This window comes from Hibiscus syriacus, unplaced genomic scaffold (assembly GCF_006381635.1).
Source record: "Hibiscus syriacus cultivar Baekdansim isolate YM2019G1 unplaced genomic scaffold, ASM638163v2 tig00111402_pilon, whole genome shotgun sequence".
Classification (NCBI taxonomy): domain Eukaryota; kingdom Viridiplantae; phylum Streptophyta; class Magnoliopsida; order Malvales; family Malvaceae; genus Hibiscus; species Hibiscus syriacus.
In genome coordinates, this window is record NW_024063082.1 from 6,980,542 (window position 1) to 7,007,612 (window position 27,071).

At 33.7% G+C, this 27,071-nt stretch overlaps 1 protein-coding gene, 1 non-coding gene and 3 pseudogenes across 2 annotated transcripts; 3 read left to right on the forward strand and 2 right to left on the reverse strand.

Annotated features, from left to right (window-relative positions):
* Nucleotides 1-5,767: 5,767 nt before the first annotated feature.
* Nucleotides 5,768-6,822, reverse strand: LOC120162202. The gene is made up of 4 exons (XM_039172376.1): nucleotides 6,726-6,822; nucleotides 6,184-6,544; nucleotides 5,981-6,097; nucleotides 5,768-5,907 (listed from the first exon to the last, which is right to left on the reverse strand). The coding sequence occupies exons 2-4, from the start codon at nucleotides 6,517-6,519 to the stop codon at nucleotides 5,830-5,832; spliced, it is 531 nt and encodes a 176-aa protein (XP_039028307.1). The 5' UTR covers nucleotides 6,520-6,544; nucleotides 6,726-6,822; the 3' UTR covers nucleotides 5,768-5,829.
* A 399-nt stretch (nucleotides 6,823-7,221) lies between these two features.
* LOC120161493 lies at nucleotides 7,222-9,259 on the forward strand (annotated as a pseudogene).
* Nucleotides 8,592-8,693, forward strand: LOC120162581. The gene has a single exon (XR_005519564.1). It is a non-coding gene; the product is annotated as a small nucleolar RNA snoR99 (small nucleolar RNA).
* Nucleotides 9,260-9,572: 313 nt separating the features above from the next.
* Nucleotides 9,573-11,926, reverse strand: LOC120161494 (annotated as a pseudogene).
* Nucleotides 11,927-22,015: 10,089 nt separating this feature from the next.
* LOC120161495 lies at nucleotides 22,016-26,476 on the forward strand (annotated as a pseudogene).
* The last annotated feature ends 595 nt before the right edge of the window (nucleotides 26,477-27,071 follow it).

The window sequence follows — 27,071 nt, forward strand, 5'->3', positions numbered from 1 at the left end:
TTTGAAAAGCAATATCATCAGTCTTGGTCAACTCCTGGAAAAAGGATATGAAGTGCAGATGAAGAATCGCTCGCTTGCCATCAAAAATAAAGAAGGAGAATTGATAGCCCAAGCTGTTATGACTCGAAATCGTCTCTTTACAATTTATATCGAGTCGGGAGAAGTCAAGTGCATGAAGACCGCGATCAAAGATGATTCATGGTTGTGGCATCTAAGATATGGACATCTTGGATTTTCTAGTTTGAAGCTGTTATAAAAAACAAGCATGGTGAAAGGACTACCATAGATCAACCCTCCAAATCAATTATGTGAGGCTTGCATCAAAGGAAAACAACATAGACAAAGCTTTGAAGTTGGTAGATCCTGACGTGCCCAAAGAGCGCTGGAGATTATACACACAGATATAGACGGTCCTTTTGACATACCATCGCTTGGAGGTAACATATACTACCTAACTTTTATTGATGATTTTAGTAGGAAATGTTGGATTTACATCTTGAAAGAAAAGTCAGAAGCGCTGGAAAAATTGAAAAAATTCAAAGCAATGGCGGAAAAACAAAGCGATCAATATTTGAAGACACTCAGATCAGATAGAGGAGGCGAATATACATCAAAGTTATTTGAAGAATTCTACAAAGAGTATGGCATCATTCATCAGTTGACAGCCAGATACACGCCACAACAAAATGGAGTTGCAGAAAGAAAGAACCGCACAATCCTGGACATGGCAAGAAGCATGATAAAAGGCAAGTAACTACCGAGAAATTTCTGGGCTGAAGCAGTTCGATGTGCAGTTTACCTATTGAACAGATGTCCAACAAAAAGCGTGAAGTATATGCGCCAAACGAAGCATGGAATGAACAGAAACCAGGAGTTGGACACCTCAAGATTTTTGGATGCATCGCATATGCCCACGTTCCTGAACAGACCAGAAAGAAGCTTGATGACAGAGGAGAAAAATGTATTTTCATTGGCTATGATAAAATAAGCAAAGCTTACAGATTATATAATCCTCTTACAAAGAAGATAATAATTTTAAGAGATGTCGAGTTCGATGAAGCAGACTATTGGAGATGGAGCAAAGAGGAAAAGAAAGTTGAAGGATTATTTTTTAAAGATGATGATCTTATCAATCAAGATGAACAAGCTGATGATCAAGGTCCTCAACAAAATGTATCATCGTCATCAAACAGCAGCAACGATGCCAGCAACATAATAGAAGATCCTGAAGTACCTCCCATAGAAGTTCGAAGATCCACAAGAGAGAGAAGAATGCCAGAAAGGTACAACGATTATGAACTAAATAATGTTTCACTTTTCTACTTACTTGTGAACAGTGATCCAATAACATACGAAGAAGCGGTTGAAGATGACAAATGGAGGAATGCAATGGATGAAGAAATTGTATCAATAGAAAGAAATGATACATGGGAGCTAACAAGACAACTAGAATGTCATAACCCAATTGGAGTAAAATGGGTTTACAAGACACAGACCAATAAAGAAGGAAAGGTCGATAAGCACAAAGCGAGGCTAGTTGTCAAAGGCTATAAGTAAAGACAAGGAATAGACTATGATGAAGTATTTGCTCCAATAGCAAGGATCGAGACCATCAGACTTCTCACAGCAGTTGCAGCACAAAAAGGATGGAAAATTTATCAAATGGATATGAAGTCAGCATTTCTAAATGGCTACCTAGAAGAAGAAGTTTATATTGAGCAACCACCTGGATACATTAAAAAGGGACATGAAGACAAAGTTTACCGATTGAATAAAGCACTATATGGTCTGAAGCAAGCCCCGAGAGCATGGAACACGAGGATTGATGAATATTTCCAAAGAAACGGGTTCATGAAGAGTCCATATGAGCATGCTTTATACACAAAGAAAAATGAAGACGGTGATATCATGATCGTGTGCTTATATGTGGACGACATGGTTTTCACAGGAAATAATCCAGGTATGTTCAATGATTTTAAGAAAGCTATGACTAAAGAATTTGAAATGACAGATATTGGAGAAATGTCATACTTTCTTGGAGTTGAAGTGAAGCAAATGCAAGAAGGAATATTTATATCACAAAAGAAGTATGCAGAAGAAATTTTAAGAAAATTCAGAATGGAAGATTACAAGCCGGTAGCCACTCCAGCAGAACCAGGAGTCAAATTAAGTGTGAATTCAACAAGAGAGCAAGTGAATCCGACGTTGTTTAAAAGCATCGTTGGAAGTCTAAGGTATCTGACTTTCACACGACCAGACATAACATACGCTGTGGGATTGGTAAGCAGATTCATGGAGAATCCGAAACAAGATCATTGGATTGCAGCAAAAAGAATACTCAGATATATCAAAGGTACAACAGGTCATGGCTTATTCTACACGTGATCAGAAAATTCGAAGCTGGTTGGTTATTCTGATAGTGATTATGGGGGAGACTTAGACGATCGGAAAAGCACAACTGGATATCTATTTCATATCGGCTCTGCAGCATTTTCATGGTCATCAAAGAAACAACAAACGGCAGCTCTTTCAACATGTGAAGCTGAATACATAGCCGCAACAACGTGCACTTGCCAAGCAATGTGGTTAAAGAATATTTTGCACGAGCTAAATTTGGTACAAGAAGAACCAATTACAATCTATGTCGACAACAAGTCTACAATTTCCCTTGCTTAGAATCCAGTCTCCCATAGCCGAAGCAAACATATTGATACAAAGTATCACTTTATACGAGAGCAGGTAAAGAACAAAAATGTGGAGCTAATTTACTGTAGAACTGAAGATCAACTAGCAGACATTTTCACAAAGCCATTGAGAACAAATATATTCAACCGACTCAAAGAAAAGCTTGGAATGAAAAATCGAGTTTGAGGGGGAGTGTTAAAGACAAACTCAATTATTAAAGAAGACAAATGTGGCAACATAAAGATGTGAAATCTTATCCAATCTTGAAACGTGGACCAATTTGGAGAAACCAACAAGAGCAAGATATTTTGAAAGTTTAGGCAGCATGCTATTGAAGCATTTCAACGTGGAGAAACTTCATGAATTATTAATATTATAATATAAGATAACAACAAAACATAAGGCAGCAAGAGGAATTGAGAATCATCCAGAGCAAGTCTTAGGCGGTTTAAGTCTCCTATAAATATGTGTGTTTTAGGTCCAAGTTGTGTGTGAGTAGAGAGAAAAAGAAAAACATACGAGAGAAAAAATAGAGAGATTTGAGAGAGCTTAGCAAAGCTTAAAATAGTGAGGTTGTGTTTGTAAACTAGCCGCAGCTAGTATTGCAGTATTGTAATATTGAGGTGGTGTCATTGTAACGTATTTTGTTTCGTATAAATAAAAAGTTCAAGTTATAAATTATCGTGAGCCCATCTACGCTTCCAACAAGCTATTCTTTTTTTTTCATTGCGTTTTCTACAAAAATTTGTCAATTATTTAATTTTTAAATTAAAAAATTATTTTTTTGTTTATTTAAATTTTGCACATCTCTAATTATATATTCTTATTACAAGTTTCATTTACATATATTTATTTATTATAGGTAAATTTAATTTTTACGAAAGATAGTCGAGGATATTTTGGATGAAAGTGTTGAGAACTTTTAATACTTTATAAATATTTTTAGATTTTAATTTTTTATATTTACAATTTATGCTTATATAATTTTAATTTTTTGAGTTTATAAATGTTAATTAATTTTTTAAAACAAATAGTGTATTATTTTTTAAAAACCCATGGATATTTTAATAATATTTTTTTAGAATTTTAATAAATTATTAATTTCTTACTTTTTACTTAAAAATTAATTAAATCGTCAAACTTTCAATAAAAATAAATTATACTCTTGAACTCGATTAATAAATTAATTAAATCATCAAAATTAGCTAGAAAATTTAATTCAACGTCTCTTTCATTCACACGTAAACTCTCATATTAATACAGTGAATCATCACATCAATACCATAACTATTAACGTGATCAATAGATGAATTTGATAAAATTGAATGTGTTCAAAAAACATAATTAATACAATTAAAAATAAAAGATAAAATTACTAATTTAAATTTGCTTTATGAACAAAATATACCTTAAAACCTATTTAAAATGTAGTCAAATTATCAAGTTTAGCAAACTAACATAGATTACCTGACAGTCGATACGTATAGCTGCAGGTGGAAATTATTTGACTTCTACCCCGTGCAGTAGATAGAGACGGAGGTGGTGGTGGAGGAATTTGCTTCTCTGTTGAATCAAGAGAGCTATTACGTAGGGATGGGTATGGGTCGGGTTAGATCGGGTTTTTGATCCACCCGACTAGACCCGAGAACAAGGAGTCCTCCACCCGAAACCTGACCCGACCAAAACAAGATTTCACCCGACCTGAACCCGACCCGATATATAACTTAAAAACTCGACCCGACCTAAAATAATAAAAAAATATTATTTTTATTCAATAAAAACAATAATTTAATTGAAAAAATAATATATAGAGGAGTATTATTGTAATTATTCCTAAATATATAAGGTAAAATTATATATTTTTTTCGGGTCGGGTATGATATTTTCACCATAAACCCGATCCCGACCTGACCCAAACATCACATCTAAAAAAACCCAATCCGAACCCGAATTTTTTAAAAAACTCGACATGATCGGGTTGGATCGGGTCGAAACCTGTCGGGTTTGGGTCTCATGCTCATCCCTAGCTATTAGATGAAGTCGATGAAGAAAGTCTCGACAGTTTCGGGCTCAGCTTCAAGATCTTGCTTATGATTGTTTTCTATTGTTCAAATTCCTCAAACTCTCACCTTCATTGTTACTCTCTTTTTTGAAGATTCAAACCAGAGAAATGATCTCATAATCTCATTCAAACCAGCCATATTAGCATGACCATGGAGGAGGATTTCCAAGGTGGCCATGCTACGTCACCTGGCACAATGGGTAAGTTTAAATGGTTTGATATAACATTTAAGTTTACTTGCGCTGAGCGTTTATCTGGTTTGCTACTATTTTCAAGAGGTGCATGTGGATATGGCTGGATTGTTCAACAATGGCTTGGGCTGCGGTTATTGCTTCGAAATGTGGTGTGATGGTGACCCCGAATTGTGCCTGCCCGGAACCATTACCGTGACAGCAATCTCTACTCCCCTAACTTTGCTTTGTCGAATGACAGGTGGGTGGTGCAATCCTCCTCTCCAACACTTCGACATGACCAAGCCAGCCTTCTTACAAATAGCTCGATATCGTGCCGGAATTGTGCCCATTTCGTTGAGAAGGTAAAGTTTAATTAAAACTAGCTATATTTTAAAACATTGATTGAGCTCATCTCAATAGTATTTGATTAAAAAAACAAGAGTCCCATGCATGAAGAAAAGAGGAATCAGGTTCACATCAATGGCCGCTCTTACTTCAACTTGGTCCTAATCACAAACGTCGGTGGTTCCGGATATGTCCATTCGATGTCAATCATGGGCTCTAAAAGGAGATGGCAAGCGATGTCAAGAAACTGGGGCCAAAACTGGCAGAACAACACCTACCTCGATGGCCAAAGCCTGTCCTACCAAGTCACCGCAAGCAATGGTAAGACTCTTACAAGCTACAACTTGGTCCCGGAGAATTGGCAATTCGGACAAACATTCGATGATAGTCAGTCTTAAGAGAGTTTCAGAATGCAATTGCCATTGTTAAGAGTTCAAGAGAAGTTGGGTCTCAAGTGGCTGTGTATTGCTGAGGTACATTAATGGAAGGCATTCGATTTCCAGAGAGAATAGTTATACATGGTGAATAACTTACAGTGCCAATGGCAACTTGAGTCATCTGACTTTACAAAAAACCATCCCTCCTGTCTTGTTCCTCAGCTTCCTTGTTAGCAACTTGAACAGATTTGAACCAAAGAAACGCCTGAATATTCGAATTCAGGTCATTACGATTCCGCATTCAAAACATTGATCTCAAATGAAGCAGGGAAACTCACCGAAGTGGGGATTCCAGTAAATGCAAAGAAACCAAGCAAGGGTGCATAGAAAATACTGTCTGAGTTCAAAACTCCAAACACAGGCCTTTGGTTAATATACTCGAAAATAGAACCGATCTGCAGGAAGAAGAGGAAAAAGAGTTAAGCCATCTTAATTTCAAGTGTCTCAAAAACATTATAGACTATAAGAACACGAAACATACGGCGGCAATGGCAGTTATCGCCGAGGCAAGCAAGTAAACAAAGAATGGAACCTCAAAACTCTGCTGTGCAGTGGAACCCTTCCCTCCTTCATCTTGAGCCCAAGGAGGGGGCTCGTCCGAATCTGGTCTCGCCCACGAAGGGAGACTTTCTTCGGACTTGCCGGAATCGGCAGAACCCTCAGTTGCATTAAACACAAGAAACCTACGAGATAACCTTTTGTTCTGATAAACATGAAAACATCCCTTGGCATGTTGATTCAAAATCCTGTCTCTAACGCCCAAAAAACCACGGACTAAAGTCGAATTGCATGGAGACAATAATGTTGCAACCATCATGTTTATTATTTCGTTTTTTCTTTTCCTGCTGGAGACAAACATAAGATCGATAATAACAACATAAACATAGTTAATAGAGATGTTTTATAGGGGCAAGCAAATAATCCAGTTCAGAAAGTTTGAAATAGCAAAGTAATGCAGCTGCAGCTCAAAATCTGATGACTGCAGTGGAAATGAATGTTGAATTTAAGGGTTTAGAAAATTACCTTAATTCCCTGGTGTGTCGGGAACTTGAAACCAAGAGAAGGATTGGGTAATAGACAGGAGGGTGGGGAGAAGATAGTTGGATAGGATGTGTGAAGATGGTGGAGAGTGGTCGGGAATTTTTTATATAATTATTATATAAATAATTAGGGTAAATTACATATTTAACAATACATCTATTACTTAGTTTCTGTTTTGATCGTTCAACTATTATTTGTTTCAAAATCATAATTAGCATTACGTTTTGATTCTATTTTAGTCACTCGTTAAAATATTAACAGTGATATTGACATGTTAGCATAAGATAATACCAAGTCAATATTAAAAATAATATGTCAGCATCATCATTAAACTTTAACTCTAGGTGACCAAATAAAATCAAAAAATAATGTTATAAAGATTTTAAAAAATAATAGTTGATTGGCCGAAATAGAAACTAATGTTATAAAGATTTTAAAAAATAATAGTTGATTGGCCGAAATAGAAACTATGTAATAAATGGGTGGCCATGTAGTTAGTTTACTCAATAAAATACATAGGTGCGTCTAACTGTTAACAAAAGTTTAGGGTTTCGTTGCACTACACTCGCCCAAGTATAAAAGCTTAATTTTTTCCCTAGTCTTCTCACAAACCAAAGCCTAGTTATTTAGCCGGCGGAAGCAAAGAGCCTCCCTAATCTACACTTCTTCCTCTAATCATGGTCGGATCTTCATTTAATCTCCAGTTTGGCCTCTGGTTCTTTATCAAAACTCGGTCTTTTTCACAAATTTTATCACTCTGATTGTATCTTTATTGTCTTGTAGACTTTCAAACGTAGGAATGGTGGCCGTAACAAGCATGGCCGTGGCCTGGCCGTGGCCATGTCAAATTCATCCGTTGCTCTAACTGTGGAAAATGCTGTCCCAAGGTATTTCTCATCTATATTTTTCTTAGCCCAGACTTCGGATTTTTCCTTTAAATTTATGCTGATTTTTTTTTTCAATTTTTTTCATTGTTTGGAACATAAAAGGATAAGTCGATCAAGAGGTTTCTTGTGAGAAACATTTTGGAACAAGCTGCTGTGAGGGATGTTCAGGAAGCCTGCGTTTATGACTGTAATTTTCGTTTAATTTCTCAATTATGATCCGACTTCCTCGTTTTATTGCTTATGTTGAAATCATTGTTTGGTTAATTCTGTCTAGCTTACACTCTGCCGAAGCTGTATGTGAAGATGCAATACTGTGTTTCGTGTGCGATCCATTCCCGCGTTGTGAGAGTCCGATCCCGCACTGACAGGAGGAACCGTGACCCACCCCAGCGCTTCATCAGACGCAGGGTACGTTTCTTTTATTACCAGCAATTTGATGATTCTCATATGCTGATTAGGAGCATTTGAATGATATATGTTTTGATGTGAATGAATTATGCTTGTTCATGCATTGCTTATTGTTTGAAGGTATGATTTTGCCACCGTTTGGTGCAGTGTTAATGTAATTTCAGCTATTGAAAACCTTTGTCAATTTGTGTTGTAAACGTGTTGAACATGGATAACATGCCTAAGACACGGTTAATAGCTTAAAACATTATTATTTAACATGGATTATGCTTGTCGTAAATGTGAAGACACATTCAATTTTTGTCTTATAATGATATTAAATAAGTTTTATGAGTCTCTTGTGGTAGCTTATTGATTCATTATGGGATGGAAAGTATGCCTTAGAATTAACGTAAACGATACTTGGGGATCATCAATAGGGATAATAGAAGAATTTAAATACACCTGAAACTTGGAAACCCCCTACATCGAAGGTTGTAATTGGTGGGCGCATCACTTGGTGATGGTTTTCATCTCTTTATGGACCAGTCTGCTCCTTTGGCTGAAACTTGAGGTGCTTTAGGTATGAACTGGCCCCTCATATCTAATGTCCATCTGATCACTTTGTCAGTTGCCTTTTCCGGTAGCATGCTGATCATTATAGGATGGAAAATGTCTTTGTATGATGCATGACAGTTATCTGTATGTGTAAAGAATTTTAGCAGACTCCTGAATTGAATTATTTGCATCATTTGTAGAAGATATTTTATCTTATAAAATATTTAATAATGCTTTTGCCAAGACATTTACTTTCTACGTACACATGTATTGTTGATTGTCTGAGTGTCATTGCTTTATTTTCCAATGTAGCCATGAATTTCACTAATCGAACAGAAATAATTGTTATTGCTGTAATCTGCAATACTCGTTACCTTTTGTTTGTAATGCAAATAGTTTTGTTTTCATGTTCCTTGAAAATTTTCCATATTAAGAAAGCTTACATTGATTGTGTGTTTGATTTTAATTCTGTTAGGATGACATGCCAAAGCCAGGGCAGCCTGGTCAAGCACCACGTCCTGGTGTTGCCGTTCCTCCTCGTCCTTAAGGCGTATGAAGCCTAAGATGAATGTCTATATTTTATTTTGCTTTAAAATGTCTGCTTAATTTTAAGAACATGAAAATGTGCAGAAAAGTTTTGATTACTTAAAAGTTTAATAGCCATTTTGATACTATTTATTATTTCTGTAAGCCATGATGGCTGAGAATGCTAGTTGATATCTCATAAATAGCACATGCTTAGCCAAACTTACTTTTCATATAATGTTGCTGGCTCTTTTAGATCATTCTAATTAATTTTTCATAATTACTGCTTCTACTATTAAGTTTGGGTTCTGTTCGTAGTCCTTCGCATAAAAACAAATTGAGTTTTATTTTTGTTTCTAGTATTCTAGAGTTCTAAGGTACTGGACACTATTTACAACACTTCAAGAAGCAGGAACTCGGGTGGTATTTGGCTTCTTAGTAACAACAGCCAAACCTCCATATGTGTCTACCTTCATGAATAGGCTAAATATCGGAGAGAACCACCGTGCTGGGATTGAAAATTGTATATGCCACAATCATGAGAATCAAATCTAGCACTGAATGATGCCACTGAAGATTCCTTAAGATCTTTGTTCTGCAACAAATAGAGATAAGCAATGGGTTGACAACTGAAATTCAAGCAAAGGCTGAATCATTGATTAAATCAAACTATCCTGGGATGATACAGGAGGCTGTACTGCGTTGCTGGCAACTGACATTGATTATTTAACAACAGAGGTTATTGTCCCCGGAAAGGGTGGAACGTTGCACATTTTGATCAAGTTTACATCTAAGACCATTCCTCACCTGCCACGAATCTTTAATTGAGACACTGGTGCTAGATTCAAGACCTCCCACTTAGCTATTGCTGCTTTTGAGCATTTATTCCACAAAGCAACAATCAAGCGATTGCTGGACAAATGACCTGCCCGAACCTGCAAACCAAGCTAAACTAGAGTTTAATGATGTGATGCGCTATACGGTTCATAATTAACTTTTTGGTTAACTATTGCCACATCTGAGGATTGTCATCGTGTCTGTTGTTCTCTGTAATGCAAATTTGCTACCTTTGTCGTTAGATAAGGTTCACAGAAGTCATCCACTTTACGTACTTAAAACAAACTGGAAGGTCACCTGAAGACAGCTATCTTCTCCAGCAACATGAACTTTCCTTGAACCCTAAGAGAGTCTGCATAACGAAATAAAATACTATCTACTTAGTAGCCCTAATATATGAGTTGATAACTATATACAAGAAAGGGGGAAAAAGAATTAAGGAATTCCACTTCCACCTTGGTTTACAGCAATAACCTCCTTATTGCTTATAATCTCAAAGGTTTCAGCGATCATGTTTCTTACATCACAACCAATCAAAAGGGGAGCCTGCACACATCAACGACAAAATTTTCAGCCAACTAAAGTATTCATAAGGCCGTAAGTAGATGTAGTTTTCACTATCGATCATACAACAACACTCGGAAGTAAGTATTGAAAAGTTTACTTACAGGACACAAGACACAACAAATAACTAGAGTTGCACCATTATATCTTCTCAGAAAATATCTAAATTGAAATCTAGGCTTGGCAGTTAAACTACTGATGTCTGAACACGGAAAAGCAAGCTCACGGATATAAGTAGTTTACATGAACCAAGTATTTAAGATTATTTATCAATTCCCAGCATATATTGTGTTTACTTAACATTAATAAGAAAGACTCGATAGAAAACATAAAATGACTATAATACTCAAAGAAAAATTAGGAAAGAAACGAAAAAGAAGACCTTCATCAAAGCCCAAATGCTAAAATGAGAACGGTATCAGGATGCCGACTTCCAACATATCAGGATCTGCCCGAAAAGGATTACAATTGAGAGTTGAATAGCTGCAGCTTGACACAAGAATATTAACAACTTTAAGCGGAAAAGGACATTTTTACCATTCCATCCTCCAGGTCCAGCATCCCACTTGTTATTCAAATCGGCTATTGTAGTCATGCTAACCAACATGGGGAAAATGAAAATACATCACTTGTTGGAAGAAATAAAGGATGAGCAGAAAAGCTTGATTTCAATCAAACACACAATGGACAAATGTAGAAGGATGATGCTCTTATCAAACTTGGGATGCTAGAAAGTAAAAGGAAGTTTCTCCTATCAAACTCTCACTTCATTTATTCCCAAATTAAATGCTCTAATTGTTTCCATGTTTCTCATTAACCTCTGTAGTCGGCTTAGTTTTTTGCTGACCAACAAACATTATTCCTTTAGCGGACCACGAAACATTATCCATTCATTAATTTCTAGTTTTCACAGGGTTGACTCTCATAGTGAAGGTGATGCTAATTGGAAGCTAAAAGGATAGGTGAATTCCCCAAGAAAAGGATCGGTGGACATCTTATAAGAATATTATTGAGTTGCAGCAAGTGTAGTGACAAATTCAAAGAAACATCCAGAGCAACTAAAATAGCCCAGCTAAGGATTTACCTAAACAGTTTATTGTACTTCCAGCATGTTGACCAATGGTGCAAATAATAATGATTATGATGATGATAATTCGTTACACCACTTGACCACAGTTCACACCAGTCAAGAATTCTAACCTCACCCATGTATCATTAATGTCATCTGTCGTACGCCAGCTATTTCCAACTCCACAAGCCCACAAGGCAGGGTCTTCAACGCCCCTGTCAATGAGTGATGGTCAATCTTAAGTTCGTGGTGAACTGTGTAGGAAAACAACGTAATTGTATCATGAAACCGAATTACCATTCACAAGGAGAATAAAATGTTATCATTTCAAATCTATGCTTGCACATCCAAGCCATAGACCATTACAAAATACTGAACCTCAAGCTAGACGATATATAGAGACAAACAATTTTTATGTACGCCAACTAAGAACCGTTTACGGACTAATTAAACTAGAAATGATAGTTCTAATAGGTCAAGGTTCTTGGAATCCAGATTGCAAGTCATAATTTCTGAAGGTTCAGCTCACCTCTGAACTTCGACTGGCAGCAGACCAGCAGTCATCTGCTTTCAATGAAATTTAATAAGGCTCTAATATGAAGAAAAAAATGACGTTAAAGAAATTAACTAAGTACTTAAATATGACGTAAGAATACCTATATTAACATACACAGCAACCTTTTATGTCTATATTGTATTTAGCCATTCGTAAACAATTGATAGCACGAAGTGGAGGTAAGGTTTGTTCGTTAATGACTTCGTCTTAGCCAAATGTACTGGTGACCAGAAAACAAAGGGGTACACGAACCATGAGATTAATCGACTTGTCAAATAGATCGATATCAAGTATAGGGAAATGGCAAATGAACAAGGAGATCAATTTAAAAATGAGATCAAAGACTTTCAACTATTTGATATTAGATGCTTATATCTCTAATATATATGGTGCTCAAACCCAGGATTTCAAGAAATAATAATAATTTCTTAATCACTGAAATCGTTTTGTTCACTCAATAACATCAAAATTTAAAGCCTTACATAAATAACTCTATCATAATTTTATCAAAGATTTATATAAATAATTCAATAAATATGTTAAAAGTATGATGTAAAATCGATATCCAAAATTATTTAATTAAAAAAACTTAATACTCTATAAAAAAAATTAATTCATCACAAGTAAAATCACAATCCTAATTTTTTAATGATTAGTCAATAGAACTTAAAAAATATTTCTAAATTAGAAAAAGCCTTTTAAAAATCTTAAAAGATTGAGTAGAGTTGAGATTTTTAAAATGTTTAGTGGATAAGAAAAAATAATTTATTGTTAACTTTTGCTTATTATATAAACAAATTTTTAATTTTTATAAGGTCTAAAATTATAAATTATTATATGTAAGAAAATAATACTTTTTACTTTTATGGGTCAATTTGGACATGTTGAGACGGCAGTGACTTTCTACATCACAAGTTGGAGACCTTTTTGGTGGAATGGTCATAAGATAAGAAGGACTCGAGTATTCAAAGTAAAAATACCTGCTCCACTTCCCATGGGTTGAATATTCATTTTCAAGATTAATTTCAATTAGTTGTCATTAGAGAATATACATAATATTTTATGTTAAATGACGAATTTCTTAAAATTTAAAAATAAAAATAATTTATCAATATAAAAAATTTAAAATCTAAAATTTATAACAAATTAACAATTTAAAAATTTTAGAGAGTCGGTCTATTCCTAATTTCAACAATGACCTAAGTTGACAACCTCTGTCCATTTAATTTATTAAATATTTGTTAATTTATATTTTTTTTATTTTTTTTATAAAAGATGATGATTTTTGACATATGGCTTACAAAAATTCTTTGAGTTAGAGCTTGAGGTTTGAGGAAATTGTTTATGTTGAAGTAAAAAAATCTTATTTTTTGCTTTTGCTGACGATAATAATTCAATAAACACTTAATTAATTTGGTCTGAAATTAAAATTAAAATTAAAATTAAAAGGACTAGGATTCTTTAGCACAAACTGATTTGGTTTCTACCTATTTGAAAAGTAAGTATTTATTTACTTTCATCCTCAAAATTACTTGGAAATCGGAATGCTTTCATTTATCTCATTTGAGAGGTGGTAAATAAGAGACAATTTAAGGGTCAATTAAGAAATGAAGAAATAAAATAAAAAGATAACTAGACTTAAGCTTACTTAAATGTATAAATAATTTTGATTTTATAATCTTTGTACATTTTGAAATATTTTTGTTTAATGCATCTATTTTTCTTTAAGGATGTTCTTACATACTCCTACTTTCTTTTAAATAATGAAATTACAAATCATCTTTAAAAAAATATTGACAAACAATTTGATTACATGTAACTAAAATGTTTTAAATTTATATGACTGAAATATTGATATATATAGAATATACTGAATAAAATTGTCACATAACAAATAAATAAAAGAATACAAAATACAATATGTTTTTTTTCTTGCTAACACCAACATAAGCAGAATATTGTAAGAATGTATATATATACAAATCACATTAATTAAGTTATAATACCAAAAATAATAATATAAACACAACATATGATAATTGTATTTTTTAAAAAGTATAATGACATAACTATTCTCGCTGTTTGTACAACTGGTCATTTTATCTTTTATTTTTTTTAGAAAATTATTTCAAACGTTCTAATTTTTAGTCAAAACATACATTGTTAGATAAAAAATATTAATTGACTAGTGTTAATATGTGACATGATATTTTCATATGTAATCAAGTGTTGATGTAACGTGCGTCAAAAAGACGTAAAATAATAATATGATATGTGTCAAGTCAACAATTGAATATGTAAAAATATCACATTAGTATCATGTAGAGGATATATCATTATGTTCTTTAAAAATGCTGCAGTTGTATACACAATAAATGGCTTCCTAGCTAGTTGCTTAACTAATCGAAGAACCACTTTTTCTAAAAAAAAATAACGTGATACTTCTCCAGATAATATGAGCACAATTTTTTCTGGACTTCATTCGATTTCCAACATGATTAAAACAGAATGATGTAGAGCAAAAACTCATCAATATGGTGGAAATTTACATCTCCATTGATAAATCATAAATTTATAAAAAAAATCCATTAATTTCAGACAATCTGTGATTCTATAATCACCATATATACTTTACTTACTACTACAGTAAGATAAAACTTGTCTAAAAATGGGGGAAAGAAAGAAAAATCAAAGGCATAGAATTAACTATGAGTGTATAGCAAAAAAAAAAAAAAAAGAATAACAAATTTAACTATGTGGGTGGCTAGTTGTTGATGTTGTTGATTCCTTTACTGGGTGCGGAGGGCGGTACAGGTGTTCCCTTGGGAAGCCTGCTGAGGATCATTGGTCCGTACTTTCCGGTGAGTCTTTGAGTCGGAGACCTAAGAATCCCCACATGGGACCTCTTCATGGCAACCGTACGGTGGTCGCATGGCTTAGGGATTTTGTGGTGTTCGACGGCGGCAAGAGCAAGGTCCAAGGTGGCTTCAGTAGCAGGCAGGCCGCTGGACAGAAAGTCGTTCAAAAGCCTAGCCGAAGACAGTGAACAAAAGGTGAAGATGAATAATAAGAGTACAGGAGCAACGAGTTGTTGGGGTTTACAGAAGGAAGCCATTGATGGTTTTTCGAGTCGAGAGGGAAATAATGTTGAAGAAAAGTTCGAGAGTAAATTAGTTTTGTGGAGGAAGATTGATGAATTCGTGTCCTTCCCCAGGGTTTATATATGCATGGAATGGAATGGATTCCTTATCTTTAGTTGACAAAGTCAGTTAGGTTTTAGAGTAAACGCCGTGTTCACGCGCCACTCCCGCACGCTACTTGACATCCTTTCCATGTTTGATGTTCCTAGTAAATGTTCATTGAATTGAATTAGTTGATTTTATTATTATATTATGTTTTTAATCATTTAAATAAATTAATTTACCTTTCGTCTTTTTACCTTTCTTTGGATTTGAAATATTATATATAATTAATATTATGATAATAAATAATATTTTTTAATAAAAGATTTAGTGTTTTCTCAATGATTGATGAATTTGATTTTTAAAATTTATAATTTAAAATAAAATAATAATAGATATTTAATCTATCTTTCATAAATATTGTATTTTGTTATGTTTTCTTTGAATTTTCTTATAAATTTTTAAAATTTTTTGAAATTTTCGGAAATCGAAGTCTTCAAAATTTCATATTATTTAAATAGGTATAGTCGCTTGATGTGGTATCTTACTAGTTTATTTTATGTGAAATTTAATATTTGACAACAGATCAATTTAACGTATCAACTTACAAATAGCTATTATCACTTTAAACATGCACATCAATATTGAGGGTTTATATATAAATTTTATACAATGCTCAACATGTATCTCAAACTCTCTATTTATCTCTCCTGACGACTATTTATCAACATTTTCAGTTTGAAATTTTTATTACAAAATTTGTAATTATAATTTTTTTACTTTAATTACAAGAGATGAACAGTGTACTGTCGTCGTATCAATTTTCATTGTTAACAAATTTAATATATAAATATTGAAAACAGTGAAATGGATTAGGCAACACATGATACGACTGGCTTGACATCTATTGTTGAGTAGGGTAGTTCTACCTTACAGCATACTTAATATATGGTTAATGAAATATACTACCATAAATGTTAATATTTTTTTAATATCTTTAGTAAAACTTACTTAAAATATTATTTTTTTAACTAAAACATTAATATTTTTTAATATTCCCGGTAAAGTACTTAATATTAACATTTCTAATAAAAAATAACGTTTCAGGTAGCGCTTTATCATATATATTAAACATTTCCATTGAAATTATAATGTTTTAGTCAAATAAAATAATAAAGCAAGTTCATGGAAGTTGAAGGGCGAGTGGAAAATGGAGAGTGGGGAAGGTAAGAAGAGGAAGAGATACGGGTGAAGACGTCAGGGGTTGACTAGTATGAAACACGCCAGCAATTGTACTTTCATGTTACGCGTTCCACACTGACTTGTGTCCCACGCATATCCAAACACTTCCTAGTAGTTCCCACCGCTTGCATTTCAATTTCCACCGACAACTATTGCTGGCCTTGGTCTTGGCTTGTTCAACCAATACTACCAAAAACAATACCATTTTAGGCCCAACTTTATTGTGGTTTTTATTTATGTTCGTGGGTTTGGATTAGGAATGGTAAAAACAAGCTTATTATCATGATTTATTTTCATTTACTTTAACCATCCTTAATCATAATACTTGTATTTCATTCAACAAATATCACCTACCCACTTTGAAGTTTTGACTGATAGGAAACATGGTAAAATAAAAAAAGAAGTAAGTTTAGATGAATACCTAACATATAATTTTATGTTTGAATGATGAATTTATATAATTTTATAGGATGACGGACACCTCCACTCACTCAATTTCTTTTGAATTTCGTAAAAATTAAAAAAATATATTTAAAATATATATTAATTTGATTTTTCTTTTAAAGTCGAACACCTTGTTTTCCTTCAAGAGTGAAATAAATCTTACTACTCTTGAGATCGATTTCCTTAAAATACAAATTAAGTACTCCTTAAGACCATTTCTCTTAAAATATAATTTTTATTTCCCTTGAGACATAAAACTCATTTCTCTTAAAACATATGCCCTGTTTTATGAAGTAACAACTATATAAAATAATAAAAATTTTAATATGTGTTCACTATATTAATTACTATTTTTTTATAAACAAAGATGGGTAAAGTATTCAACCGATTACCTGACTATAAGATGATCTTTATTGAGTCCCCCAACTATTAAAAGTAACAAAATGGCCACCTGACTATTCATATGTTCCAAACTCATTTTTTTTTGTTAAAAATTGGAAGTCATCTGATCTAGACATTAACATGTTTACTAAGACATGATAAAATCATATTTTAATAATGCCTACTGGCACCACCGTTGTTTTCAAGCGCTAGCTAGACAATATAATATTTCAAGCATTGGTTCGACAATATAATTTAAACAGATAATCTATCCATAAAATACAACTCAAATAGTTTTGAGATCAAATTTTACCATATCTCAGTCAACATGTTAACGTCTAGATCAGACGACCATCAACTTTTCAACGAAAAATGACAAGTTTGGAACATATGAATAGTTGGATAACCATCTTACATCTTTTAATAGTTGGAGGACTCGACAGAGCAACATCCTATAGTCGAGAGATCATTTTGTAACTTTTAATAGTTGAATGACTAAACAAAACAATGTCCTATAGTGAGGGGACTATTTGTGTACTTTACCCAATAATGATATAAAAAATAAATATTTTTAATTAAAAAAAATGTCCACACAATATTTTTGCTTGGAATACTAAAAAAATTGATTAAGATGATGGGATCATGACGTCAGTCAGTTTTTGTCATTTTTTTTTATAATTAATTGAATTATTTTGTTGGTCCAATTGTTTGTATGAAATCTTTCACCGACCAAAATGGTGACAATTAATCAAACTTCGTTTAATTATAATTTGTGACAGTAACACACTGAGTCAAAACCCACTACCAATGCCTCTAATTAGCTGCTTAAAGCTCACACAATACTTTCTAATTACTGGTAAATTTTAAAGCACCCCCCTTTGCATGGCTTCAACGTACCCCATTCTTGTTTTAGATTTTAATTTAGAGTAAAAAATATTTAATATTTGATTAAATAATTATTTTAGCCTTTAATTTTTGAGTGTTTTAGTCTTTAATATTTAATTTTAGAAAAAATATGTCTATTTTAAAGCCTTAATTATTTGTTGACTAACAATTTTAACCTACGAATGAATCTTTTAATCTAAAAATAAAATATTATGATTAAAATATTCTAAAAAAGTAAAGATCAAAATAGTTATTTAATCAAACCTTAAGAATATTTTCTATCATTACAACTTCTTGAATTTGAGAAACTTAGCCTTAATAATATAAGATGAGTTTATATATATATATATATGATTAATCTAAGGTAATTATAAGTTAATATATATTCTAAAGATTCTCAGTCATTTGATAATGAAAGCTCAGAAACTCTTGGAGTTTATAGTGCTTGAACTTAAGACCTGTAACGATAACATTCATCTCTTTAATCAATATATATATAATTCTATAAGACTGTTTAAACTTTAAACCGCGTAACCGAAAGTGCAATGCATCTAGATTTGAAATCCTTGGGGGAAGAAGGCGGAAGTGACCGAAGAAAAAGGTTATGAAAATCTGGGAATGGTGAATTGGGAGGAGACAAATGCATATGGAGAATGGTGAACCACATGGCCCATTATTTTCTTGCTTATGATATTCTATATAGATGTGTGTGTTTTCTTTGATCTTATCCTCTCTAATCAGCTTTCCCCCCCAATATTTTTAATAGTCAACAGTTATATCCACGTGTCGCTCAATATTAAATATTAGAATGAATTGTATAATTAATAAATAATTATAATATGAATATTAAAACATGAAATTTTTAAAATTCACAAGAATTCGTCCACCTTTCAGGATTTAAAAGATCCAACATCGTTGCGAGTTCATAAAATGCAACCTTCTCTTTACCTTTTTATGGATACTTGTTCAAAAGTTTTATATTTTTTTCCGAATGTGATCAGATTCAAAGCATTGGCGAAAAGTAGTTGTAAGAGAGAAGTTGATGCAATGGAGCCTTTTGGTTTAAATTTTATTCAGAGGCTTCCTTAATTATGGTTTACAGAAAGTGTGTTTGATTAAATGTAGCTGTTATTCATAAGAGGAGACCAACCATATAAGCAAGCTTGCTAATCAACACTGCATAGCTTGGATCATTATATCACCTTGTCTTAAGTTGTTCATCTAAGCCTATAAATAAAGGGGAGCAGGATCTGCAAACTTTTGTTCCTTTGCTGAATAAACTAAGCGAACTAAAAGACAACAATTATAAGGAGACATAGGAGAAAGAGATTATGATTGAGTTTGTCACGCCTGCGCCCTCGTTTCACCATGAAAATCAGCTTTTGCGCAGGATTTCTTTGTGTGTGTTGCTGATGTTATCAATTTATCTCTTTAGTTTTCCCTATATACTTTTATATCTAATTACTATTTAACTTGTTTTGAATTGATCATAGTTTTTTTTTAAAATTGATCATAGGTTGAATGAAAAATCTTGGTGACAAAACTAGGTTGTTACGGTCATAAACGATTCATCATTCAAATTTATAAAAAAAAATTATAAATGGTAATTGTATATACTAGAAAAAAAGATAAACAATAATCTTAGAGTACAAGATAAAAAGAGAGTTTAGGCCTCTTCTTAATTATGTGTGTTAATTTTAATATTGATTATTAGTGTTGTTGTTAGAATTAGAGTTATGATGCTATTTGCAGGTTAGTAGGATCAATGGATATACATGTTTAACAGTAAATTTAATCTTGACATATCACGTGTGTCAATAAGTGGTTTTGTCAAAGGATTGTAGTTGGTCGGAGGATATAGACCTCCAGAAACTTTGATCAACATAAAAATTTCTCTAAACGTTTTAATAAAGGTTACAATTTAACCCTGATAGATAATGTGAATTTAAAAATCTTTAGAAACTTCGATCAATAAAAGAATATTTCCAAAAGTTTTAATAAACGAAAAATAACAACGGACACACTTGCAAGAGAGATCCGGATGAGATAATAAAAAGCAATCGGTTAAATTGTTTTCTCTTGTGTTGTTTAGGTGCAGTAAGGTCATGGATGTGCTGTAGTCAAAAGACAACTGCTCATGAATGATATGATGTTAGCATTTGTAATCTTCTACAAATAAATTCATTTCTCATTTACCATTTCTTAAAAAATAAATAAAGATAATTTTTTCATATTTGATCATTGCATGCTCCGGCCCTACTTCTTTTTTATGAATCGAAATAATACTATTTTATATATCTCATTAATTATAATGATGATACCCACCAAACATTGTGCCCTTATAAATCACTTAGCTGCCCATATCTTATCTTTCTCCAAAAACTTGTTCAACCTTAATGTGAAAAAGAAGAATCAATCCATCTTGTGAAAATGGCAAAGAAAGAGCTTAAAAACCCCAGTTTTCTGTTGCTTTTTGCATTACTGCTTCTCCTGACAACTAGTTCTCAGTGCAGGGCAGAAGGTATCGGCAGGCTCAGTTCATCAACAAAAACAACAAGAAAGGTTTTAGAGTTAGAGCAAGATTACCCAGGAGATGTTCCCAGCACCCCAAGTGATTATGATTACAATGATTTCTACAGGAGGCAAGGTGATGTTCCAAGCCCTGGAATCGGTCACTGAATATATATATATATAGCCGTGCATGCATGCTCCTTAGCTGGTTGTTGTTTTCTCTTTCAACCTTTCTAAATTGATTTTTGTTTAAATTTCCCGTATTTTCTCAGTAAAATATTTTTATCATGTCATATAAGTAAACTTAGTCAAAACTGAAGTGATGTATGTGTGTATGTATAGAGACTGTATATGTTTTATATATAACGAATACATTTATGTAATCTGTGGTGTGGGTTTGATTTAGTTCTACATTTCTTATGGAAAGTGATGTGTTTTTGCAGGCAGAAGAATGTTTATTTTTTTGATAATTTGATTAACAACTCAATCAAGGTTGTTAGGTTATTTTCTTTGATTCTACTCGTTTAAGCCTATTTAAGTTAAATCAATATAACATTATTTTGAACCAACTAAAGAATCCCATTTAAGAGCAACTTTAGCGTCTCTTTTTAAAGTGGCTCCATAGCATAGCACTATGAAGCAAAAGAAAAAGAAAAAGGTGGGGAAGAGAAAGGTGTGGTATTGACTCTCGTGTGATAGAAATGTTTGGAAGATGGTTCACGTGATATCAAGCTTACAAGATGGGATTCAATTCCATGTAACTCTTTATCGATGCTCAACTTTATTTGTTCACTTGTCAGCTTATGAATTATGCACCATCGTACTTAGAAAGTCAATATATAAATTTCAATAATAAATAAGAGACAGAGACTTCAACTACTACACCTTTCAGATTTATTTTTATGTATAATTCTCTCCAAACATAATCGTCCAATCATTAATTATAATTCATTTATTTTCATTAATAAAATATATTACTTATTTACTTGATTTAATAAACCAGCTTAAAAATTTTGTACATTAAATCATTAACATTTATTTAACGGTAAATGAAAAAAAAAACCTAACTATTCGCTCATCGAATGCTCCAACGCAAGGTTTAGGTCTGATATCGATCAGTGGTTATGTCGATCATTTACCACTTGGGTCTCTCCTTCGGCCCATTTTCTTCTTCTTTATTTTGTCAAAATCCACTCTTTGGGCTTTTGCCATGTCCTCTAGGATTCCCTCACACTGCCGAGATGGCGGGAAATCTCATCCACCTTCCCGCGGGAAGTGAGGTAGGTAAGCAAATCGATCAATCTGACAGAGATTGATAAGAGGGAAATGGGCGGTCCACCGTACGTAGCGAACCCACTGGGTGCCGTTCGATTGACATTTGAGAAGGCGATAGGGTTGGGATCAGAGGCCCTCACCCATCCATCCGCCTTTGATGGCAAGGATTGGGGTGCCCTTGAACTCTTCTGCCACTTCCTCTTCCAGGAATCGGGTCTATCAAAGGTTCCCATTCTTAATCCCAAGACGTTGAGATGGGCTCAGCACAACAGTCTTGTCCGTTACCGTGGCATGATCCAGGACATGTTGGGAAATGAATTCTATGTTGGCGCGTGCAGGGATGTATGTTTCTTTGCCGCTCTAAAATTTATTCTCACTGAATTAATGGGTTTGATGTTTCTCTTTTCTGTTGCTAAATAAAGGACGTGAGTTTATACCGGACCAACAAGTTCACGGATGTTTCTCAATATCCGATGGAATCACCTTCTGATACGTGTATTTGGGAACTTCGCTTGCTGTACTGTATTCCTGTCAGTTATCTTCTTGTATTTTGAGGTTTTTGTGGTTAATTGTAGTATTTAAATGATGGCCAGTTGATATGAAATTCGTTGTTTGAAGTTTTCTTTTTCTCTTGTTTAAACTTGGTTCTAATAAACTTTCTTATAGTTCATTTATTGGTCTCTTTAGGTTCCAGGGCAGAGTTCATGGACTGAACCTTCTTGTGATATGGATTCTAATTGGTCATCCCAAAGCAGGGAGAAGCGGCGTAGGATGGATAGTGAAGATGGGGACCCCCTGGATTTGGTTGGTCTTGCTCCACTTACCATTTGTCTATTCATTTCATTGTGTCTCATTCTCAACTTGATGGCCCAATCATATTACACAATCATAAAAATAGGCTAGTCGCGATCACCAAAAAAATAGGGTAGTCTCTATACCATGTTTTTTTTTCCTGAAAATGAGGTGATGATCTTGCCTGCAATTTGTGATTGTTTTCACCCCAAACTAGTTTGAATTTTGTTTATAAACTTGCTTTGGTGAATCTCTGAATTGTTCTCTAGTGAAGGGTACGGTATGTTGAACACATTTGGAACTCCTCAAGAACAATGCCTACTTACTGGGTTCCTTTATTATCGGGTTTTAATGTATTTGTAGTTTACCTAATTGAACTTAGATGCTGTATCTTATTTCAGTTCCCAATGCGAGGTTAAAAGCTCTCCAATTACCAAGAAGATGGTAAAAAGCCATTTCTTAAACTTTTTATGATGTTGCATTATATGCATTTTACTGTCTTATCTAAAATGTTAACACATGCAAGTTTCTTTTTATGAGGTTAAACTGTATGGTATAGTAATGGATAGACAAAACAATGGAGGGGAGCTTGACCCCTACTTCAGTAGGAAGATGGTCCTAGTCATATTATTTTTTGCTAAATAGATGGACTTCCTTCCACTTCACCAGAACCTTTGGATCTTAAAACTGCAAGCACTTCTTCCACCATGAATACTTTTCAATTTGGTGACAAAGATAACCTTCCTTGCCTAGTAGAGGTAAATGGTTTTGTGGCATTTTTACGTCCAAATATATTGAAATGGTCTATAGATGAGTGGTTTTGTTCTTATCTTTTCAACCAAGGCTGATTATTTTCCATTTTTTAATTGCAGATATATGATTCTTCAGAGTCAGACTTGAAGCTGAATGATGTTTTTGAGTTTATTGGGGTCCTCACTTTTGACTCAGAGCTTGCAGTTGAGAAGGATGACAATGATGAGTTATCAAATAGTTTCTATGATGATGCACTGATCCATATACCCCTAATAAGGTTTCATCTGCTTCCAGCTGTGAAGCATTTGTGGCTTCAATATCAGCACAGTTTGTTTTAGTCCCGTTAATTCTTTAAATAACGGACCAATTAAAGTTCTTTGTAATGAAAATGTAGTTTTTGAGATTATATTATTGATGAAAAGGACCATTTTGCAAATACTTCAGTCTCAAGTTACCTGTACGTATTTTATCACACATACTATGGTCAGGAATTTTGTAGCTTGGCATGCATTATTGATGATGCACATCATGATTAGCTTGGCAATTGCTCTACAAATGTCTTGGTGTAATGAATTGGTTTGTTTTTTTTGTGTTGACTGTTTCAAGACTATTAAGTAAATTTTCTACTCTTTCCTGTTGCAGGTCCCATGCTTGCACTGTATTGTACATAGGAAGCTTGCAGTGCATGACTTTCTGCCTGGCTCCCCAATACTGGAGGTATATACAGGAGAGATTTATGGATTGCTCTGCATTTTTCTTTCTCAGGCTGACTAGTTTTCAGTTCAATGCTTCTATTGTCTAATGAGGTTTCTGTTATGCTTCTCATCTTTCTTCCTTGTAATCTTCATTCTTCCAGCTAAAGCCACATTTGGTGAAAGAGATAAGGGAAGCTCTGTTCTGGCATCTTACAGCGGTTCTTGGAAATGATGGCGTAGCTGCTCATTTCATGTTGTTGCATCTTCTGTCCAAGGTAATATTTTCCTCTACAACTATCATCTTATTTTCTTGAGATTATGTTGGGTGGCAGTTTCTTGTCCTATTCACTTGAATTCTATCTGTTAAATATTCCCCATTAAAGTAAAATTATTCCATGTTTCCTTGAAAACTCTTCCTTTCAACTCCCGTCTTTGATTGTACGAAACTGATCGACAGGTTCACACTCGAGTAGACGATGTTGCTGTCAGGGAACTGTCACTAAATCTTATAGGTTAAAACAAAGAAAGTGCATCTGTTTTTGGCACTCGACTTAGTCAAACTTTCAAAAACCTGCTACCTTTCACTAATTGCATGCCTCTCACACTGGAATATCTAAACACTACCTCTCTTGCTCCCAAAAAGGATTATCAAACAAACAGGTATCCTTAATCGTATCCCTGTAACTAGGGGAAGTTAATGTCTGCAAGCATTAAGAAAGCAGCTATGAACCTTCAACTTTTTCTTTTCTAAATAACTTCACGTTGTATCGCAGATTGTTTCCTGGAGTTCGTCAGCTACTTGCGGGCTCACACTTGATGGTTGATGAAACACAACTAGAATTGGGAAGCCTCAACTCCATTGGAATTGAGAATACAAAGTTGCTGAAAAATCTGATAAGAGTTTCAAAAAGTAAGCTGTCACTTGATTTGTTGAAACGTGTGCATGTTTGTGCATAAATATACTGGACCAAAGAAGGTGTTTTTAGAAGTTTAATGTGCATATTAGGAATGTGTTTGTTCTATACATTGCAACTAGTTTTAACTGTTACAATTATTTTCAATTAAAGTGACAATTTTACCAGAGAGATTCTGCTCTGATCTCAGTTGAAGCTGACTCAAAATTGAAATATACTTATTCCAGGTGGAATATGACTTTCAGTACTACAAGGTGGAAATGGCAGCGGATATCCAGTTACTTGTCTCCTCATAGGGGAAATCTAATATTGTTCCTTCTGACGTAATTGTACCATTTCAGCCTTGCATCCTCTGAAATACAAGTTGCAGAAGCACTGAAAGCTTGGAGATGGTATCTGGTTACTGTTAGATCATTACCGCACTCCATTGGATCAGATATGCAGAAGGTATGAATTGAAACTTGGGAGCACTCCATTGGATCAGATATGCAGAAGTTATGAATTGAAACTTGGGAGAATCGTATTGCACTTAGTAGTCCTCTAATTTATCAAAGTTCTGCAGAATCTTAACTAGTTAACAGACTTAATAGTACGCAATGAATCTTTCAAGTTGTGTTCTTTTTGCTAGGTAGACAAGGTGTGGTATCTGTTGATGTTTTAGATGGACTAAATTCAGTTAGTGACGGTGATTTTTCTATCATTGCTTCTCAAGATCATTTTTTTTCTTTTGGTTTTTTGTCAACTGAAGGGAGGCGTCAAGAGTATAAATCATTTTTCTTGTGGTTTACTCACAAGTGGTAGAAGATGACTTGGTTGCTGCCAGACAAGCAGATCGGAGCTTGGGCGGCCGGAATTTTAGCAGGTTAGAAAAAGATCGAGCTTTGATCATGCTTTATTTGCATTGCATTGGACTTGAAATAAAATTTAAAAATGAATGATATGTAGATGATTGACAATGGCCCGCCTCTTATCCTCAAGTTTCGGAGAAACCACTCTGTCATTGGAACATTAGCAAATGGTAAAAGAATTGGAGAGGCTGAGGAAGGAGAGACTCAAGTAGGTTCCAATTCTCCCCCAGATGGGTAATAGGCTGCATGCATGGTATGGCATTGGCCACGACGAGCAATTTTGTTCTTTTACTATGCTTTTGCAAAATTTTGTATGATTGTTACCCACCACCACTCTAGCCGTGTCTCTAATGTAACATCCTTGAATATGACATATTTGTTTGTTATGATCCGAGATTGCATAATTTGAGTCCAACAATTCAAACTCGAAAGCCCAAGTTGGTTAAAGCACTACCCCATTACATAGGCTACGTTTTGTCCGAATTTGGGCAATAAATGCTTCTCAAATAATTCACATCAACTTGCACAATTTATTTCGTCTTTTCAATTACTATCTGTTTTTTTTATGAACAATAAATTTGTCCCCCGGCAACTTCAAATGCCAAATCAGCTGAATCTGGGATTAATTAATATATGTGACCCACGTCTCTTATGCTTTTTTTGTCTTTTTCTATCATCTTTGCACAAAAGACAAAACATAAATGTTTCAGTTAAATATCATAAAGCTTTAATATCAAATTTTATATCATTGAAAGAAATTATCTTTTAAATAAAATTTGATCTGATTTAACTTTAATATAATAAGAATTTTATAATTATCAAATACTAAGAATGTTATATGAAAGATATATTAATGGATTACCTAGTAATTTCATTTAGAAAGAGTGGAAATCATTTTTATTTCATTTTTCAATCTAAAATATGACTTAAGTAATTGTGGGTTCTATTTTAAATTTAAGTTTATACAAAGCAGTGAGGATTAAGTGATTATAATAATAGTTATGACCTTTAATAATTTTAAAT

Coding starts and splice junctions, on each gene's coding strand:
- LOC120162202 (XM_039172376.1), bottom strand. CDS start 6,519: ATGATGGTTGCAACATTATTGTCTCCATGCAATTCGACTTTAGTCCGT. Junction 6,098..6,183: donor CGATAACTGCCATTGCCGCC/GTATGTTTCGTG, acceptor TTCTTCCTGCAG/ATCGGTTCTATTTTCGAGTA. Junction 5,908..5,980: donor TTACTGGAATCCCCACTTCG/GTGAGTTTCCCT, acceptor TCGAATATTCAG/GCGTTTCTTTGGTTCAAATC.